Below are 19,565 nucleotides of genomic sequence, written 5' to 3' on the forward strand. Positions count from 1 at the left end.
TCCCCCAGCGGCTGGACCACACAGGTGTGGCTGCGGATGTCGGGGCGATGCGGCCCCTCACCCCTCCCAGCTCCAGAGCCCTCATGGGGAGGAATGAGGGGCATTCTGGATTTCCGCCAGGAACAGTTCATTCTTCACTCTGGCCTCCCTCCTGCCCCTGTCCCATTTGACAGCTCATTTCATTTACGACCCCAAAATGAACCGACCCACTGAGGTGTATTCTCTACTCACGTGGCCAAGCTGGGGTGTTTGGTGTGACTGAGAGCTGCCCCCTGGGCCACCCTGGGAGGGGGGCAGGTTTATGGGAGTACCATCTGGGAGGAATTGGGGCTGAGGAGGGAGGCAGGGCTGGGTCTCCATCCAGCCCTGCCCTCCCAGTCACGTTACTGGCTCCACCCCACACCACCTCCTCCAGCCCTCACCACTCCACCACATGGGTATGCACTGTCTCCAGCCGGCAGCCCCTGCTAGGACACCCTTTTCTCAGCATAAAAGCCAAAGCCATCCCCATGGCCATGGCCCAGCAGTGGCCTGCTCCCGGGGGCCAGCAAGATGGGTCTGTCTGGGGCCACTTCACCCCCTTCAGGAGGCCACGTCTGGGAGCCCCCAGGTCACATCCAGCTCTTTGGGTTCACCACTGCGCCAGCCTCAAGCTGAGGGGGCTGGAGAAACTTGAGGGACTCAAAGTCCAGCCTGATTCGACGGGACCCCTAGAGTCTCCAACGTGGAATTCTGGAGTCCAGGGGCTCTCAGACTGCAGAAACAAATGGCGTTCTCAGCCTGGACTGGCTGCTGCATGTCCTAAGCTCCTGCTGGTGGCTCAAGGGACACGGGTGAGGCTGGGCCCAGGGTCCAGGAGGACAGGGTTGCAGGACTATGAAAGTCAACCCTTCCTTCAAGCCAGGTACGCCCCTGTCCCAAAGCAGAGGATCATGGGATGTGGCATCCTACTCCACACCCAGCACACAGCCGGTGCTCATTTAGCGCACGACCTAAAAGAGAGGCTCAGAGAGGGAAAGGGACCTCTCACTGCCACGCAGCTCTGGAAGGAAAAACCTTCCCCCATCAAGACCTTTTCCAGACCCTTTTGGAAATGAGTCGCCTCAGGTTGGGAAGTTCTTCTTAATACGTAACCTGAATTCTTGCTGTAACAGAGGCAGCCTGTCTTCACCCTTGTCTGAAGTGGGTGATGTCCACTCTCTCCATCTCCTGCCCAGCAATGCTCACCCCTGCCGCCACCTGCAGGCCACTGTGGCTACTGCAGTGCTTCCTCCCGCCGCCCTGGGACCTCAGGCAGGTTGGAGATTCCTCTGGACTTTGAGTTTCTGGGTGTGCTGCTTCGTGTCTGCTGGGGTGCAGGTGATAGAGATTTGAGTCAGGGACTCTGGAGGTCCGCTCCTCTCCCATCTGCTGTAGCACCAAAGTATGTCTGATGAGGAGGGGCTATCATTCCCTACAAAGTGACCCCAAATAAATATAAACAGAAATGGTGGGGGCGGGGCAGGGGGCTTTCAAGCCAGGTCCCCACACCATCACACCCATGCTACCAATATTGGAGTGTGGTCCCAGTTCAGCCATGGACAGCCCCAGGGAGACATGGACCCTGATGACACTACTTCTTTGCATCTCAGCTGTCTCATCTGCAAAATGGGAGCACTAAAGTGGCTGCTCTCTCCCAATCCCCACTGTTGCTAGCTTGCCACAGTTCCTGAAACATGAGGCTCAGAGGAGAGCTCTCACCCAGGCAGCTGGATTCTTTCTCTGCCCCTGCTTTGCCCCCAGAAATCTGAGTCTGGGGAACAGGTAGGAATTCTTCCCAACATGACTGGGAAGAATCACCGCCCGCTCATGATTGGCGGAAGGTTTGGCAGCACTTTGAAGACCTATTTGATGCTCTCCTGGGGTTCTGGCCTTACAGGAGGAGGTCTCACTGGTGGGCTGTCCTGCGGCTAGGGTGGTCTCTGTGGCCATTCCTGAAGAAGCTGGAAGCAAGGAGATGAAGGCGCTGGATGTCGCTGTTCCTGCCCCAGGTCCTGCCCAGTTCCTCCTGGGAATGGCAGGAGGTCTCCATCCTCTCCCATCCCCGCCCCGCCTCCATGCATAGCCCTAGAAGCCCAGCACTGGGCTCCTTCAACACATCTCGGACTTATATTATTGTAACAAATCAGTCCAAATTCCATTTTACAGTTAAATAGTACAGAAGACAGTTTACTATACAAGCAAGTTGTGCATCAAAAACAAACACCAAGCAAATGATAGTGCAAAGCAGTTTCCACCCTGCTCCATCCTCTCGCCAGCTCTGGGATGGTTTTGCATCGGATATGAGTGCAGCAAGTGTCACACGTCAGCATGACAATATGTCATAAAAAGATTGGTACCCACTACTGACAGGCTCACAGTTACATTGTATCAAAACATCTTCCTTTCTTCCTGCTTCCTGTATCAGTGTTTGCGAAGTACAACTTTAAAGCAGCCTTGTAAATAAGGACCTACTTTTACCAGCCCGGGCTGTCTGTACCCACTTTGGACCTTACAAACAGACTCAGTATGGCTGCCATCACTTTTTATCAGGGGATGGGGGATGGGGTAGGAAGAGCAATTTATTTCCCATCCCTGCTTCTCCAAGGCTTGAGGATCAGGAAGGGGCAGTAATCTGGGATGAGACTACAAAGTGCTGGGCACTGGGAACCAAAAGTGTCTCCTACACTGACCCAGGACCCAGCTACAACCAAAGATCAGGAGGGAAGAAAGTACAAGGACAATTGACTTGTAGCTGCTTCCTAAGTAGGGGTGGAGAGGCACCTTCGGTGCAGGGAGTCAGCAGCTGTTTTGAAGAGATGGAGACTGTTTTTCCAGTGGGGACAGGCCAAGAGAAACTGCAGTAGGAGCGACTGGAATAGGATCACCAAAAGGACTGCCTAGCCTGCCAGTGTGTCTCTGGTGTATGGTTCTGGCTGTTGCGACAGTTTGGGTGGGGGCAGTGCTCTCACAGAGGCAACACTGAGGACCCTTTTGTAGGGCAGATTTCTGCATTCACAGAGGATGAGGCAGAAAGTTACAGAAACCACGTGCTGCTAGCCTTTATGAGTTTCCTGTCCTTTAACATGTTTTTTAAGCCTTTCTAGGGCCAGAGAACTCTGAGATGAGAATCCACGCCTGGCCCTTGGGTAAGGGCCCACATTTCCATTTTGCAAAACTCAGGGGCAAGACTTCACCTCGGAATGCAGTGGGGCTGAGATGCGGCTGGCATGCCCTTACAGTGCTTCTCTTCTGCCACGCAAAGCCAGTGCTCCCCTCCTCTCCCATCCCACCCACCCCAATCAGAATACCCGCACAGCCTCCTGGACAGATGTCCCAGAGCCACAGAGGACAGCATCTCACCAGCGTTTCCCTTGTCCTCCCAGCGGCGCCTGTGGTGCAGGCTACTGGGATGCTGCCTGGCGGGGACTGTAGCCCCTTGAGGAAGTACTGAGACCCTAATCACCCCACACCCTTAGGAGGCAGCTGGGGTTGGTGAGGGGGGAGAGGCTAGGGATGCTGCTCATCAACACGGAGCTATGCTTCTAAGAGACCTTGTGTTTGAAAATGTTAGATTAAGCTTCTTTTTCTAAAATCAGTTTTAAAAACTGTTTTTTGTTGTTGTTCAGGACCATTCACTTTCAGAGCACAAAACAGGCTAACGACAGACAGGTATGTGTCAGGAGTTGCAAGATTTGGCCAGGTCCTCCAGGGAGGCTTGAGGGACGGGGCACAGCTTGGCTGGACCTGGGTGGGACAGGGACACTGATGTCTGACCCCAAATGATCCCTCACCTCAACGCCTTCTGCTAGGACCTATCGGGCCCCCCTATTCTCTCCACAAATGGAAATTATGAGACTGCCTAGGGGAAAGGGGACCCCCCCACCCCCAACCAAGAGAACAGAGGGTGGATGCCTTGGGCTGGTAAAGTGCATGGAGGAGCCAGTCTGCAGGAGCCTTCCTGGGTTTAGGGAGCTGATGCCATAGCCTCATCTCCTCTGGTGCCTGGGACCATGCAGCTGGGGAAAAGCCAACTGTTAGGGACGGAGGGGAAGCCGGGCTGGGGGGACTGGCTTGGATGTGTTCTCATCCCATCTCTGCCAGCAATGTGCAGGGTCCTGCCCCATCTGTACAATGAGGGGAACCCCTCTCAAAGGTGGCAGGGGTGGGGGTCACTTTCCAGTTCTGACTCCATCTGTGTAAATGCAGAGGGAGCTGGACCCAGGGGATGCAGGGGTGGGGAGGTTTCCTGTGGCCTGAGGCTTATGCTGTGGGCCAATGCCACCTCTCTTTGGAAGAGAGACAGCCTCTGTCCCAGGAGACATGGGCCCCATGCAACACTGGGCATAGCTGGAGACAGTGAGGTCCTTCTGGGGAGGTGGCAGATGGCTGATGAGACCGCCGGGATCTGGGCTGGGGGCCGTGTCCCAGGTGGGGCTGTTCCCCACACCTCTGTACAAGGATGTGCTGGACAGATGCAGTCAGAGACACCCATCAGCTGGAACCGCCCTGGGACTGAGACCACGCTAAAGCACAAGTCCCATTCCTGCCCGGAGCCTCAGAGCTGGCCGGAAGGTTGTTAGGGTCCCCACCTCCCTTGGGAGGAGTCCACTGGGGCGGTCAGTAGGGCCGCCACACGGCCTCATCCATGCGGCCCGGTGTGCTCAGGGCCGTGGGCGAGTTGCTGTGGCTGCCGTCGGCCTCCACGCTGTCACTCTGGCCGCCCAGGCTGGGGTTCATCAGGTTGCTGGTGGCAACAGAGGCAGCGCTGCTGGTGCAGGAGGCCAGCATGCGAGTGGGCGAGCGGTCACCCCCGCTGCTGCTGCCAGCCACCATGGAGAACTGGTAGGAGCCAGAGGACGTGCCGTAGTAGAGGTGGTAGGGGGATGGGTTGGCCTGGAAGGGCCCGCTCTGGTTTTGCGGGGCCCCCGGGTAGGGTGGTGGGAGGTAGGTGTGGTGGAAGCGGCTGGTGGCCGGCATGCCTGCCACACTGAGGCTGCTGATGCTTGTGCCTGAGGGCGTGGCGCTGTAGGGAAAGGCAGCCGGCATGGCCCCAGGGTAATGCATCCTGGGGTCCGGGAAGCGGCTCTCCGTGAGGGCTGGCAGCGTCGGGAAGGAGCGGTCAAACTGGCGGGGGTCGGAGAATGGGTTCAGTTCCGAGGTGCCTGGAGGACAGCAAGGAAGAGGTCAGTGGTAGCCCGAGACGTCCCCAGGCTCTTCCTGAAGAATGACCTTGGGCTGTGGCCCATCTAGGGGACTCAAGATCCATCTAGGGGATTCCTGGTTCTAGACTTCACTCCTTCCCTAGGCTGCCCAGGGCCTCCCCTGCCAGAACTTGGAACACAGATCCACTGGGGAGCAGGTGGGAACTGCCCTGAACCAAGAGGGGCCATGGGAGCCTCCCAGCCGGCAGCAGGAGAAGAGGGGGAGGACCTTTTCTTCTCTTTCAATCCTCCTTCCCGGGCTGGACGTGGTGGCTCATGCCTGTAATCCCAGTGTTTTGAGAGGCCCAGGCGGGTGATCACCAGGTTGGGAGTTTGAGACCAGCCTGGCCAATGTAGTTAAACCCCATCTCTACTAAAAAGAAAAAAAAGTAGCCAGGCGTTGTGATGGGTGCCTGTAATTCCAGCCTCTTGGGAGACTGAGGCAGGAGAATCGCTTGAACCCGGGAGGCAGAAGTTGCAGTGAGCTGAGATCGCACCACTGCACTCCAGCTGGGGCAACAAAGCAAGATTCCACCTCCAAAAAAAAAAAAAAATCCTCCTTCCCAGCCTGGCAGAGGAGAGGCCTAGGATGTGGGGATGGGGTGGTGCTGAGGGCGGGGTCAGCTCAGGTCTCCCAGCAGCCTGGCCCCAGCCCAGGTGGCCTGTGGTAACAGCTGACAAAGCCATGGATGTGAAAAGGGCTCTGATGTGAGGCTGGGAGCTGGAACCCACTTTCGAATAAAAGAAAATGGAGGCAGAGAGAGCAAGACTGAGTCTCTCTGTGGCAGAGAAAGGACTGCCACTCACCACACGGCCTCTCTGTTGGGACACATGCATGTGTGTGTGAGTGCATGTGTATGTGTGTGTGCGCGCGTGTGTAAGTACATGTGTGTGCCTGTGTGTGTGTGTGCGCGCGAGTGCATGTGTGTGTGCCCGAGTGTGTGCGTGCATGCGTATATGCGAGTGTGTGTGCATGTGAGTGCATGTAAGTACATGTGTGTGTGCGCCTGAGTGTGTGTGTGAGTGCATGTGTGTGTGCCCGAGTGTGTGCGTGTGTATATGTGTGTATGCGTGTGAGTGCATGTAAGTGCATGTGTGTGTGCACAGCTGCACACCTGCCTCTCCTGCCCAGGTGCAGCACTCTGAGCGCTCACATCTGGGTTGTGGGCCCTGAGTTCACAGCAGCTCTGCCCTCCACCCTCCACCCTCCACCCTCCACCCTCCACCCTCCACCCTCCACCCTCCACCCTCACCCTGGACCTGTGTCTCTGGAGCTGACTCGGCCACACAGTGACCAGATGCCACCTGCCTTGGCAGCAAAGTGAGACAGCAGACAAACTTGGGTACCGAGACCCTGACCTGGTCACAGTGTCCAGCCCAGACCCTGCCCCTGCTCCGCTAGGAGTGTGGCTTCTCAATGGGCTCCAAGGCAAGGGTGTTCCAGTGCCTGCCCCTGATTGTCATCACAGACCTCCAAAACCTCAGCATTCAAAGGGCTCGGGGACTGAGTCTAACACCCTTGGTGGGGAAACTGAGGCCCAGACAGGGTGAGGCACTTGCTTAAGGGTCACACAGCACACTGGACCTGGCATACAATCCTAGGTCCTGAGCCCCAAAACATGCCTGAGAGGGAGCTGTCCCATCTTTGAGGCAGCACAGGATCAAGGCTTACTGTGTGGCTTCTGGAGCCAGTTATCCTGGTTTGGACACTTACTAGCTGTGTGTCCTTGGGCAAGTCACTTAACCTCTCTGTGCATCAGTTTCTCCATATAACACATGGAGATGATAACAGTTCATCAGGATTCAGTTAATACACATCAAGTACTTAGAATGGCACCAGGCACAGAGTAGGGGTCTGTGAGGCTTTGCAAGGCCACTGTGGCTGTGGTGCCTCTTAACTCTGGGTACCCAGGAGAACTGGCTCCTTCAGGGCCCTGTCGAGATGAGGCCCTGATGCAGGGCCTCCATTGTACTCTGGCAGCAGGGGGAGGCGGAAGAGCCCCCAGAAGTGGTCCAGAGGTGCAGTCTGTCCGGCCTAGCATCCCCTCTGTCTCACCCTCCAAAGGGTAAGGGCTGGCTCTGGCCGGGATGGGCTCTGCCTGCCATGCTGAGGCTTGGCTGAGGATGGAGAGCTCTGAGTGCCTGAGCTGCTGTGTGGCTTCAGCCAGGACTTGGAACTTCTCGGGGCTTTGGGGTCCTCCCAAGTCGGCTGGGGTATGCTTCCCTCAGCAGCAGACTCTGGCCCTGGGCATGGATCAGAGCCGAGTGACGGTCCTGGCTTGAGGTAAGATGTGGGGACAGCAGTCTGGGTGGCGGGGCCTTCTGGGACATCCAGGACTTTCCCTAGGTCACTTGGCTGTCTCGCCCCTTGAGGCTGAGAGCCTCTGAGGTGCCTGGCTGCTGGTTTTCATCTGGGGAGCCCCTCGGGGGAAGAGGTCCTGTGGCAGATGCCGGGTGGGGTGGAAGTGGGTGCTGGCTGCCTGTGGAAACCCCATTCTCAAGATGAAGGAAACACACAGGGACCCCAGGATGCAATAGCAGGACTGTGCCCCTCAGAGCTCACTGGGCTGCTGGGCGCTGGGCTGGGCCTCCCTGGACCTGCCACTGTCCCCTCCAGCCTCTCTCCTCAAGGCCATCACCCTTCCTCTAGGGTGGTGGGGGAAGTACCTGCCCTCAGCACTCCCTCAGGCCCCCCAGCAGCTTCCTCAGAGCTCCTGTACCCCCACCCGGCAGCCTTGCAGCCCCAGGAAACCTGAGCTGCCCGGGCCACTGTCGAGCAGCCAATCCCAACAGTGGAAGGAAATGTTTATTTTCTTCTCCAGATTGCCCCGGCTGCTGCGTGGTGGCTGAATGAGCCCTTTCAGCTGTGAGAAGCCCCCATTGTGGGCGGCTGCAGCTGGGGGCTAGGGCTGGGGTATGGGAGGGGCTGGGGTCTCTGCACTGCTTGCCAGTGACCAAGGTTGGGGGGTCAAGGCAGTTAACAGGCACTGAAAGAAGCGGTGGTGGGGTGTTCCGAGGGGGATCCCCAGGAGAAAGCCTGAGGGCAGGGGCGTCCCTGTGAGAGTGACTTCCCAAGCCTGGGCCTGCCAACACCCTCTCTTGTCAGGGACCTCCTTCTCTCTACTTCACAGATGAGAAAACTGAGGCTGAGTTTAAGTGACTGGTCTAAGATCACACAGCCAATGCCTGGCAGAGCCTGAGTCCCAGCCTGGTCCACCTGACAGACTTCATGCTTCTGCCCTGTCCTGGTTGTCTGAGGCCCCTTCTCTCACCCAAAGAGTTTGGGCCTGGGGATGGAGAGGCCTGGCTGACTGTGGCCCAGTGCTGTGGGTGGCTAGTGAGGGACTGGGCGAGACCTCAGGAGGAAGCAGCCAGAGCAGCAGAGGTCAGCCACTGCCGCACACGGGCCAGAGCCCCTTTCCTTCCAGCCCAGCGTGTAAGCAGCAGCTGTGCCTGCTGTGGGGCTAGGCCTGGCCCTTTGGGGCTGGATGGAGGTGACCACACCTGCCCCAGCCTCCTGCAGGCACTGATCCCCAAGCCGTGCCCACACATCGGTGGATGGGCAGACAGGGGCTCTCTTTTCATGGGGGCTGGGGGACAGGAAGCCACTGTTTACCCCACCTCCTGGATTCTGGCTCCCTGGCCCGGCCCTGATCCCCTGGCCTGGCTCTGTTCATGGCAGGGAAAGGCTGGCTCCCAGGCTACCACACCTCGACAGATGCTGGCCTGTGGGCGGCAGGAGCAGGAGCAGCTATAGGGCAGGGTGGGTATAGCACAGCATTCAGGGCTCCTTCCGCCACCTCTTAAGCTCAGACCTCCAACTCCTGGACTCAAGAGCTGAGAGTCTCAAATGCACTAGCTCCTGGGCTCAGAGAGGCTGGGCCTGGGGCTTCTTCTGACCTTGGTGTCTCAGCAGGACCACAGCTGGAGGTCCTAAACCCAGGCCAGAAGGGGAGGAGTTCTCTCTTCACACTCAGGGCCTGATCAAGCTCCTGGCCACTGCACTACACCCAGAACAACGTCAATAGAGGGACCCAGTTGGACTCCACCTCAGCGTGGCAGCCCTGTTCCAGGCCCCTTATCTGTCCCCTAAGAAGTACAGAAAGTCCTTGGGAACACATACTATGGAGACTCTGGACCTGGTCACAGATGGGCTGTGTGACCCAAGGGTGGCTCTGAACCTCTTAGGCCTCAATTCATTCATCTGCCAAGGAGTTCTAACCAGGCTCTGGGAAATGAGAAAGAACAGGCACAGCCCATGACAGTAGCCAGCCTGCCTGCCTCTGTCCACCCGGCCACCAAGCACCCTTGGCACCCCACCTGGCCCAAAGGTGGGCCATGCACACAGCCTCCCACGTCGCCAGCTCTCTGACTGAGAGAACAGAGGAGAGATGCAGCCCGCAGTCGTTTAGCGAGCCTCTACTATACGCCAGGCACCTTGATACTCCAGAACCTGCCTGAGGCCTGGCTTCGACCATGGTTGCTGTATCCATCTAGGCAGTGGAGACAGAGACCCTGCTCGGCCTTCCCCTCCACCTCAGTTCCTCCTGTTTGGGAGGAGGCTCTGGGCAGGGTGGGAGACCTTTCCCAGAAATGCTGTGTGCCTCTGTAGGGCTGGAACGGCACTTAACAGTGCACACAGTTTGTGTGAGTGCAGTGATGCTATTTGAATGTCATCCCAGCCCTGGGCAGAGGCACCCGCCACCAATCGACCTTCAGATGAAAAATCGGAGGCTGGAGCAGGGGTGGGGAAACTACGTGGCAGGGACGAGTCTGTCATGGCTCCTTAGACAAGTCATGGCTCAATTCTAATAGGGGCACTATGGAATGAACCCATTTCCCCAGGCACAGTGAATTGGTATACAGGGTGCTGTCTGCCCATGTGGATCCCTGGGGCCCGACCCCGGGCATATGTCAGTGTTTGCTGAGTGAATGAAGGACGGCGAGCACACAGCAAGCTCTCAGGAACCATCTGCAGGTGCAAATGAGCACCAGCTGCTCCTCTATAAAACAAGCAGGTGCAGTGACTGATCTTCCAACGGGCTTTTGGTCTGGGGCAGACTGGACCACATCCAGGCCCTCCACCCCCACCTTACCCTGCTGCAGACCCTCCCTCAGTGCCATACCTTGGATGGGGGTCTGGGGCTGGCTGCTGAAGTGGCTTGTGGTGCTGAGTGAGCCTCGGGGGCTGGGTGTGCTCGGTGTCACCCGCATGCGCAGCCGTTCCAGGTCCCCAAAGCGGTCAGGAAATGCCTTGGTCTGGTCCTCCAGTTTCTGCCGGTGCCCTGCAGAGCACAGGGAGCCCATCAGCTGTTGCTTCCCCAGAGTCTTAGTGGAGACAGAAATACTTCACTCTGCTGGGAAGTTCTTCCTGAGGTCTGACCTTAGGCCTCTGCTGGGAGAACCCTGAGGTCACCACCAGCCTCTTTCCAGAGGTTTTCAAAAGACTTACTGACAGAGAACGGTCGCTATGTGCCACCCCACATATCTAAACCTCTACACAGATGGTGATCTAAACCATTACACACAGTGATCTAAATTCTACACGCACGGTGATCTAAACCTCCACATGCACGGCGATCTAAACCTCCGCACGCACGGCGATCTGAACCTGACACGCACGGTGATCTGAACCCTACACGCACGGTGACCTGAACCTCCACACGCACGGCGGTGACCTCAACCTCCACAAGCACGGTGATCTAAACTCTACACGCACGGTGATCTAAACCTCTGTTATAACATACGGTGATCTGAACTCTACAACACAGGGTGATCTAAACCTCTACACAGTTTGGCAGAAGAAGAAACTGAGGGCCAGGTGCAGTGGCTCATGCCTAAAATTCCAGCACTTTGGGAGAGGGAGGTGGGAGGATCAGTTGAACCTAGGAGTTTGAGATCAGCAGCCTGGGCAACTTTTGAGACCCCTGTCTGTACAAAAAAAAAAAAAAACGTAGCCAGGTGGGGTGGACAAGGCTGTAGAGTTCCAGCTACTGGGAAGACTAAGACAGGAGGATCACTTGAGCCCAGGAGGTAGAGGCTGCAGTGAGCTGTGATTGCACTACTGCATTCTAGTCTGGGCAACAGAACCAGGACCCTAGCTCTAACAAAAGGAAACTGAGGCAACAGACATAAGAAAGTGGCTCATGCCCCCAGGGAGAGAACCCAGGAGTGCTGCCACCCTCAGCCTCCCAGCATCCCAACCTTCCTTGCACTCTCTCCCCCATGTCTACAAGAACAATGGGTGGTGGCCCGGGGATGGGACTGCAGGCTTCTCCAGCTCTAAGTCACTCTGGGATCCTCAGAACATGCCTTCTTCTCTCTGGGCCTCAGGCAGAAGAAAAACTCCACCAGGATGCTGGGCAGAGGTGCAGGGGGCTTACATGAGGATCTAGATGGCCATCTCTGCCTGGAAGCTGGGGTCAGGGGGCGAGTGTACCTGGTTTGGGATGTCACACCTGAAGAAAACTGTCAGCATTTCCTACTCCCTCTCTGCCAGAGCCCACACAGGATGGACCCCGGCTTTGCATCTCAGGCCCCAGACGTGCTGGGAGGCTCAAAGTGGCCAGGCCCCCATCCTCCTGCAGCCTGCTGAGGCCAAGGGACACTTCTGAGTGATGTCAAGCTTGCAGGGACCTCCCCCCACCCACCACCATACACACTTTTGTAATTACTAATTTTATATTTCACAAGCAACATATGAATATTTACAAAAATAAAAGCATACAGATAAGGCTCTTTCCACTGCTCTAAGCTCCTCTCCAGCATCCCCACTGTGACCAATTTCTTTCCAGACATTTTTCATCTTCCATGAATGGAAAACGCAGAATATGTTTCTCATGGAACTCTTGTTGAACCGTCTCAGCCTGGGCGTGTCATTCTGTGATTTGCTTTTTCAGTAGCGCACCTTAGAGCTCAAACTCAGTTTCCTCATCTGCAAAATGGGGAGTAACCCAGCCACACCGAAACGACAGAGTTCCCATAAAACCCTGGGAATCTTCCCTGCCTCAGAGGAGATTCAACAAGCATGACAAGTATGACACTGCTCTCCCTCCTTCCTGCTGGCCAATGGAGGCACAGTTCACCCCACAGGCCCCTCCACCGCACCAGTCCTTTCCAAGCTTCCTCTTTAGTTCCCTAACCGGCAGCACTCCCAGGAACGTCCCTGTTCACACCCCCTAGTGGCTGGGGCTTCTCCAGGGCACACCTGAGGAAAGGGTCACTCCCTTGGAGGACTGTGCACCACGGTTCCACTGATCAGCCTAACCATGGGCCATTCTGCCTCACCTGACTTGGAGGGAGGCTGCCAGGCAGGCAGCGTGGCCAGGCCCTCTTTTACAAGTAAGAGAACTGCAACTTCAGAGAGGCGAGGAAGGTTGCTGGAGGTCTGCTGAGGAGGGGGTGGGATTTCCTGGACCTGGGACCCTTTAGAAAAGGTGGGGGCCGGATGTGGTGGCTCATGCCTGTAATCCCAACACTTTGGGAGGCTGAGGAGGGCAGATCACCTGAATGAGGTCAGGAGTTCAAAGCCAGCCTGGCCAATATGGTGAAACCTCATCTCTACTAAAAGTACAAAAATCAGCTGGGCATGGTGGTGGGCCCCTGTAATCCCAGCTACTCAAGAGGCTGAGGCAGGAGAATGCTTGAACTCAGGAGGCAGAGGTTGCAGTGAGCCGAGATTGTGCCACTGCACTCCAGCCTGGGTGACAAAGTGAGATACCATCTCAAAAAAAAAGAAAGAAAAAAGGTGAGGAAGGGGCTAAGGGGGAGAGAAGGTTTGCCTAAGTCCTTGGGTCTAGAGTGACGTGCATTTTCTAGATTGGCAGAGGGAGAAGAGGCAAGATGTAGGTGGGAGGTAGAACAGAACCCCCTGCGCTTCCTGGAGCCTGGACAAGTGATTCCCGGGGACTAGAAAGTGGGAAAAGACTGTCGACTACTGTAGGGCATGAGGGGCCAGAGCCTGAGGCCTCACATGGGCCTGATTTCTGATTTTCAGAACGGGAACACAATGGATTCTGGTACTTGTAGGCCCCCAAGCTCCCTAAGCACCCCTGTTGCAAGCTCAAATGGGCATCTGGGAGCCTCAGAAAGAAAGCAGGTGGCCTGGGAGCTGCAGGTGCAGCCTGTCACCGAGAACCAGAGAGCCCCACTTTCTCCTCCTACGAGGTTCCAGACCATGGGACACTTGGTGGCAGGAATAAGACCATTTGGTTTCTGGCCAGGCCCCACACTGCTGCCTCCTGGGACCCTTGGCAACAAAGGAGAAAACATGGGCTGGGGGTGAGTTTAGCTGGTGCTGGGGCTGCAAACTCAGATGCCCATGGGGATGGGGCAAGTCATGTGAATGAGGCAAGTGGGATGGGTGGGGTCTGGGGCGGATGGAGAGGATGTGCTTTGTGGAAGGCACCTGACTGGTACCTGACTGGTACTCTGGCCCTCTATGGCCAGAGCTTCTGATTCCAGACTCAGTTCTCAGCCCTAATAGGCATTGGAGGAAATGTGCTCCTTGCTGCTGAGGCCGCTGGAAGTGGCAGGGAGATGTGGACAAGCTGGGGGACAAGTGAGCAGAAGAATCTTAACAGGCATGAAGCCTGCCGGAGAGACATGGGGACCACAGGCTGACCCGACAACAGCCTGGGTGCAAGGGATCTGGGTGTTTTAGCCACAAGCCTGAAGGGAGCCAAGTCCTGTTTCTGAGTCATACCATGTACAGTGTTTACAGTGACTCCTGAGGCCTGGCGGAAGAGGGCGGGGTTCACAGCCAGCCTGGGTTCGAGGATGGGTCCTGCCACTTGCAGTCTGGTAGCCTCGCTCAAGTCTTACTCCCTCCCCCCACCCCGAGCTGCGGTGTCCCCATCACACTGTCTTTGTGAGGTGAGGTGCTGCTTAAGGTGTGGACACTTTCCGGCCATGTGGGTCACCACCATCATGACCATCATCTCTGCTCATGCCCAAGGGAGGCAGAACCATCATCCCCATGCTGGAGACAGGTGCGGAGGCCAGGACAGTGAAGTCATGTGTGGAACACAGAGCCGGGACAGCTAAGTGGGATTCACACGTGGATCTCCTGACTCCAAGCCCTGGGCTCTTTTCCTGACACTTTCCCTTTTGTTCCCATTGTTCAGACGGGGCCACTGAGGCTTCTCCAGGAGACCCATATTGAGTGGCTGTCTCAGGACCCAGGCTGCAGGTCAGGTAATCCAGCCCCAGAACCCACGCTCCCACCATATGCTTCCTTGCCTTCTGTAGGGCAGACTTCCTGGAGGAGGGGAATTCAACAGCACTTGGGAAATTGCTTCCTTGTTGCTGTGAATGCTGGAGCCACTGCCAGGGAGGGGCAGAGAGGAGCCAAGGCGGCCCCACGTGGCCAGGGCGCCAGAGAGTCTCAGAGCCACAGGGCTGGGCCCTCACACTGGGAGCAGGACAGAAGTTCCTGCGCCCGAGGAAAGAAGATGGGCCACAGCAAAGGCCTCTTTCATTCAGATACCCAGAGCAAGAGCTGAGTGGGGAGCTCCAGTCCTAACCCACTCCGTCAACTGGGCCCAGTTTCCCTTCTGCACAGTCTGCTCACTGAGGCCCCTTCTTTTTGAAAGTCCCTGATTTAAGAAAGCAAATGAGCAAAAGAATCTTAACAAAGATCAGCCCCTGGTCAGAGGGGCCCCAGAAAGAAAAGAAGGCAGGGCTGCTGGCCCCAGGGCCCACTTACTCCCACATCCCAGGATGTCTCGAATATCCTCTGCCCTCCAGACTTCAGAGCCTCAGCTCAGGACAGCCTCTGCAGCAATGCTTTCCTGTCCTTCGAAGACCATCCAGGAGCCCCTCCTCTAGGAAGCCCCGCTTCTCCCACAGTGGAGCCCCCCATCGCACCTCTGCAGGCTAGGACTGCCCTTAAAAGCAGTCGATTTCCAGGAGTGGAAATCATCAGAACAGCAGCAGGCGCTTCCTGGGCGCTTCCTCCACTGCAGTGTCGAAGCAGCGGACATGCACTGTCCTGTTTCACCTTGAGTGAGCTCTGCCCCCGTCCTATCATATGGGTGAGAAACTGAGGCTCTGGATAACCAGTGAGCTCAAGGTCATGCAGAAGACACACGGCTCTCTCTAGAGCCTAGGTGTTAGGGCCCCAGGCAGCCCCAGGGCCCAGAGCGCTGTCTGCAGGCCCAGGAGGATGGGACTTGGGAGAGGAAGATGAGAAGGTCTCAGTGGACTCCATTGGGGGCCCTTCCCTGCTATGAAATTCAGGGTTGAGAGTGCAATTTCCAGTCATACCCTGCTCTAGCTCACCAAGTCGCTTTCTGCCTCTGGGCCTAGGCTTCCACAGCTGTAAAGTGGTTATCATACTGTTTAACCCCTGAGGGTGCAGATGAGCTGGAGGACAGGCCACATGGTTTTAAAAGCAGAGGATGGAGATGCCTGGGGAAAGCCCCGCTTGGCCTTCAGGGCCTGTCCTGGCTGCTGTCAGCCTCCAGCAGCCTGACTCAGATCAGACAGCTCCTCTAGCACGGCCTGGATTAGTGCCTATGGCCCTCACTTGTGGGAGGGCAGATCTCAGCCTGCCCCTCCCAAGGGCCTGGTGGCCCCAAGCTCACACCAGGCAGCTCTCACCCACCAGTGGTCATGGTCTTGGGCAAGCCACTCTTTCCCTCTGGGCCTCAGCTGTATCATCTGTGAAACCCCCAAGGGCCAAGAAAGGTTTAAAGAATTACACAGCCCATCGGACCCTGGCCTTCAAGGAAGGCATTCTGGGTTCCCATTCTGACTTGGCCATCTGCATCTAGGCAAACAGCTCCTGTGATGCATCTAAGGCGTGGGGGTGACCAACCTCACAGGCTTATGATAAAAGCCAAAGTAGGAGAAGGAGTGCTGGGCCCCAGCCAGGCTGGTGACTCACCAGGGTCACACTGTACAGGAGCTAGAGGCCCAGGGCCAGATTCCGGGTTGGGGGCTCCTTTACCACCGTACCCAGGGAATCCTTCACCACCACCTGGGGGGGTCCCACCCCTGCCAGGTATCTGGTGCTTCTGGGGAAACCAAGAGACCATCAGGGTTACCCCCCTGCCTCCAGGCAGACCCAGCACAAGCCCCCATGACAGGAGTGGCAACCATTTTAGCAGGCATCTATGACGTGCCAGGCACTGTGCAAGGTGGGTCATGCGTGTCATCTCCAAGGGTCACACCCCTCTGACGGGCAGCTACTATCACCCCCGTCCCCCAGATGGAAAAGTGGAGGCACACTGTCAAGGTCACACAGTGTGTAGCGCTCCGAGACTCAAACCTGGAAAGGTCACACGCTCTATGGAGCTCAGCTGCTAAGGTCATGGCTTCCTAAGACCTCCATGAGAGAAATGCTGGGTCATCTGGCCGTGAGGTCCAGCTGGCAAGAGGCCAGCTCAGTGTTTCGCCTCATGGGAGGAGCAGAGTCGGGCAGGGCCACAGAACAGTGTCGTCTGCTGGGGACAATGTGGTCCCCAATGACCAGGCCCTTCACCCATCTGAAGCCACTCAGCAGCCTCCTCGGCTGCCTGGTGTGGCTGTGACCCAGACACAGCAGCCACTGTCTGCCCAGCAGCAGGGCAGGGCGCCGGGCCTGAGGCCGGCTCTGTGGCCTGTCAGGAGATTTACACCCGACTCTTAACAGCCTCGCGGAACAGCAGGCGGGTGCCGGGCCTGGGGTGGTCTGCCGTGAATCGGCCCCCTGTGAGCAGATGAAAGCTGGGTCGGTGGCTGGGCAGGGAAATGGGCTGGCTGGGGGCCAGCGGGCAGGGAGGCGAGCAGCTCCCTCCCAGGGCTGCAAGTGGAGCTTCCAGCGGCCTGGGGTTGATTAGGAGAACCCGGGAGGTCTGCGGTTAACCCCTTCTCTCCTGCTGGGCAGACTCCCCTGGCTCCCCTAGCCCTGCCCCTAGTCCAGGGGACTCCTGGGGAATTGTGGGGATCTTGGGAGCTGGGAGTAGTTGCCTCTCCTCAGCCTGGGAAGAAACTGCAGAAACTCTAAGGCCCTCAAAGGCCCAACTGTGGGCTTCGGGTCAATTCTCCTGCCCACGCCAAACCCCAAACCCTCGGCAGCCACATTCTGCTGGCTGCTCACTTTGGCCCTCGCTCAAAGGTCACTTCTTTAGGAGGCCTCCCCGCCCCACCCCTTGTCCCATCCCCTGCAGGCTCCACTCCTTCCAGCTTTGTTTTTCTTCGTAGGACTTCCCGCTACTCGAAATGACATTAACGGATCATTTGCTTATTCCTCAACGATTTATGGACCAGCTATGAAAGGCTCCTGCCTGCATTCCTGGTGTCTATCTATACCTGGGCCTGGCAAACCAGAGGAAAGAACTCTGTCCTTGTAGAGCATAAACAATAGGGGGCCAGGTGAAGTGGCTCATGCCTGTCAGCCCAGCATTTGGGAAGGCTGAGGTGGGTTGATCACTTGAGGTCAGGAGTTCAAGACCAGCCTGGCCAATACGGTGAAACCCCGTCTCTATTAAAAATATGAAAATTAGCTGGGCATGGTGGTGGGCACCTGTGATCCCAGCTGCTCTGGAGGCCGAGGCAGGAGAATCATAACCTGGGAGGCAGAGGTTGCCGTGAGCTGAGATCAAGCTACTGTGGTCCAGCCTGGGCAACAGAGCGAGACCCCATCTCAAAAAAACAAAATAATACGAGAGAGATGAGTAACAAATGGAACAAATGATCAAACTAGATAGCATCTTAGAAGGTGGTAAGTGCTCGGGGTACGTTAAAGCCAGGAAAAAGAAAGGGGAAGGTGAGGAAGGATGTGTGTGTGTGCCACTTGAGACAGGGGTTCGGCTAAGAAGCGCAGAGGCTCAGGGTGGAAGGAGTGAGCCAGGCATCTGGACATGTCTGTGGAGGAGTGTTCCAGGGGGAAGGAAGAGCAGTGCAAAAGCCCCCGAGGCAGGGTGTGCAAGAGGAGGGCATGCAAGAGGTGGGCAGGGGGTAACAGGCACAGGCTAGGTGGATGTGAGGGCAGTTCCCCTGCCAAGGTCCATGCCAGACTTGCCAGGTGCCACAACCCCACTGCTGGGATCCTGGACCCGGCTCAGCAACCTGCTTCTTAACCAGCCCCCAGTGACTCTGAGGGACACCAGCACTGAGAACCTCAGAAACCAAGGCCACACAGGCAGGAAGCCACCAAGACAGCCTTCAAACCCAGCTGGCCACCTGGCTGCAGGCCGGGCACACTCTGCAGGGCACCAGAGGGGAACGACCCAGCCGCAGAACCCACAGCCGGCCTCAGGGATCTACAGATTCCCAGTCCTTGGCTCCCACGACCAGACCCTAATCCCACTTCACCCCACAGCAGGCTCAGGTTTCAGAGGGTCGGAGGTGGCAAAACAGGAAAAACTGCTGGGAAAGGAAGTCCAGGAGCACCAAAGGCCCGTAACACCCAGGAGGGTGGTGGGGCACTTCCTGGGGCCAGGCCATGGGAAACTCAGTCAACCCTCACGGCGACTCCCGCAGGCAGACACCAATACCACCCATTTCACAGCTGGGCACACTGAGGCCAAAAGGCCCTTCCAAGTGGTCCTCACTTCCCTGAGCCCCCAGAGTGTGCTGATGGTCACCTTGGGCAAGAGGTTTTATGCCCTGGCCTCTGTCTTCTCCTGGGGCTGCCCAAGAGATCAGTTGATGGGAATTTTTCACAGGGCCTGGCACAGGGGAGGGGGTTGCCCAGTGATCAGGAACTGCCGAGCTGGTCCCTTCGCTCTTATAGATGGGGACACTGAGGACCAGAAAGGCCAAAGATTTGTCCAAGGTCAAAGACAAAGGAGTGGGGCCACAAATCAGGCATGAGCAGGACCCGATCTTAGGGCCAGAATATGCCTGGGACAAGAGCAGGCAGGTCCTAAGAATGGGGGACCTGGTAGGCTGCCCCCCAACCCCATCTCTGCTCTGTTCTACAAATAAAACCACTGATCCAGCCTCTGCCGGTGCCCAGAGAGGGAGGCCACCTGTCTCAGGTCATGCAGCAAGCCGGGCCTCTGATGCCGTGGGTCTCCAGGCCCAGCCTCTATCCCTTCCTCTTATTGCCTCGTCCTGAGCCACCGCTCTCCCTCCCAGCTCACCCCAGAAGGGCCATCTCAGGTCTGGGAGAGCCAGGAAGGGAAGAGCAGGAGGGGATTCCACTGGACTCTCCCACAGGCAGGGTTCAGTCTCCATGCTCATCCAAGGGCCCCAGCAGGGCAGGGTGGGCGGCTCTGGGGTAGACTGGGCTGAGAGCATGGAGGACTCTCAGAGGTGCCAACATTGCCCAGTACCTCAGCATCTTCCCACCAAGCATCAAGACCCCTGTCCCCTGTGCCTCTACCAACCCAGTGCTCCCATCTTTCTGGAGTG

At 57.1% G+C, this 19,565-nt stretch overlaps 1 protein-coding gene across 2 annotated transcripts in view; it reads right to left on the minus strand.

Moving 5' to 3' along the window:
• Nucleotides 1-2,179: 2,179 nt before the first annotated feature.
• The window catches only part of RUNX3 (RUNX family transcription factor 3), a 64,436-nt gene continuing 47,050 nt past the window's right edge, over nucleotides 2,180-19,565 (minus strand). For both annotated transcript variants that reach the window (XM_054258935.2, XM_017974413.5), the window contains 2 exons: nucleotides 10,349-10,507; nucleotides 2,180-5,183 (listed from right to left, as the gene is read on the minus strand). In XM_054258935.2, coding sequence (XP_054114910.1) covers nucleotides 4,639-5,183; nucleotides 10,349-10,507 — 704 coding nt within the window. In that variant the 3' untranslated portion in view covers nucleotides 2,180-4,638. The remainder of the gene's footprint in view (nucleotides 5,184-10,348; nucleotides 10,508-19,565) is intronic.

Source organism: Callithrix jacchus, chromosome 7, assembly GCF_049354715.1.
Source record: "Callithrix jacchus isolate 240 chromosome 7, calJac240_pri, whole genome shotgun sequence".
Lineage (NCBI taxonomy): Eukaryota > Metazoa > Chordata > Mammalia > Primates > Cebidae > Callithrix > Callithrix jacchus.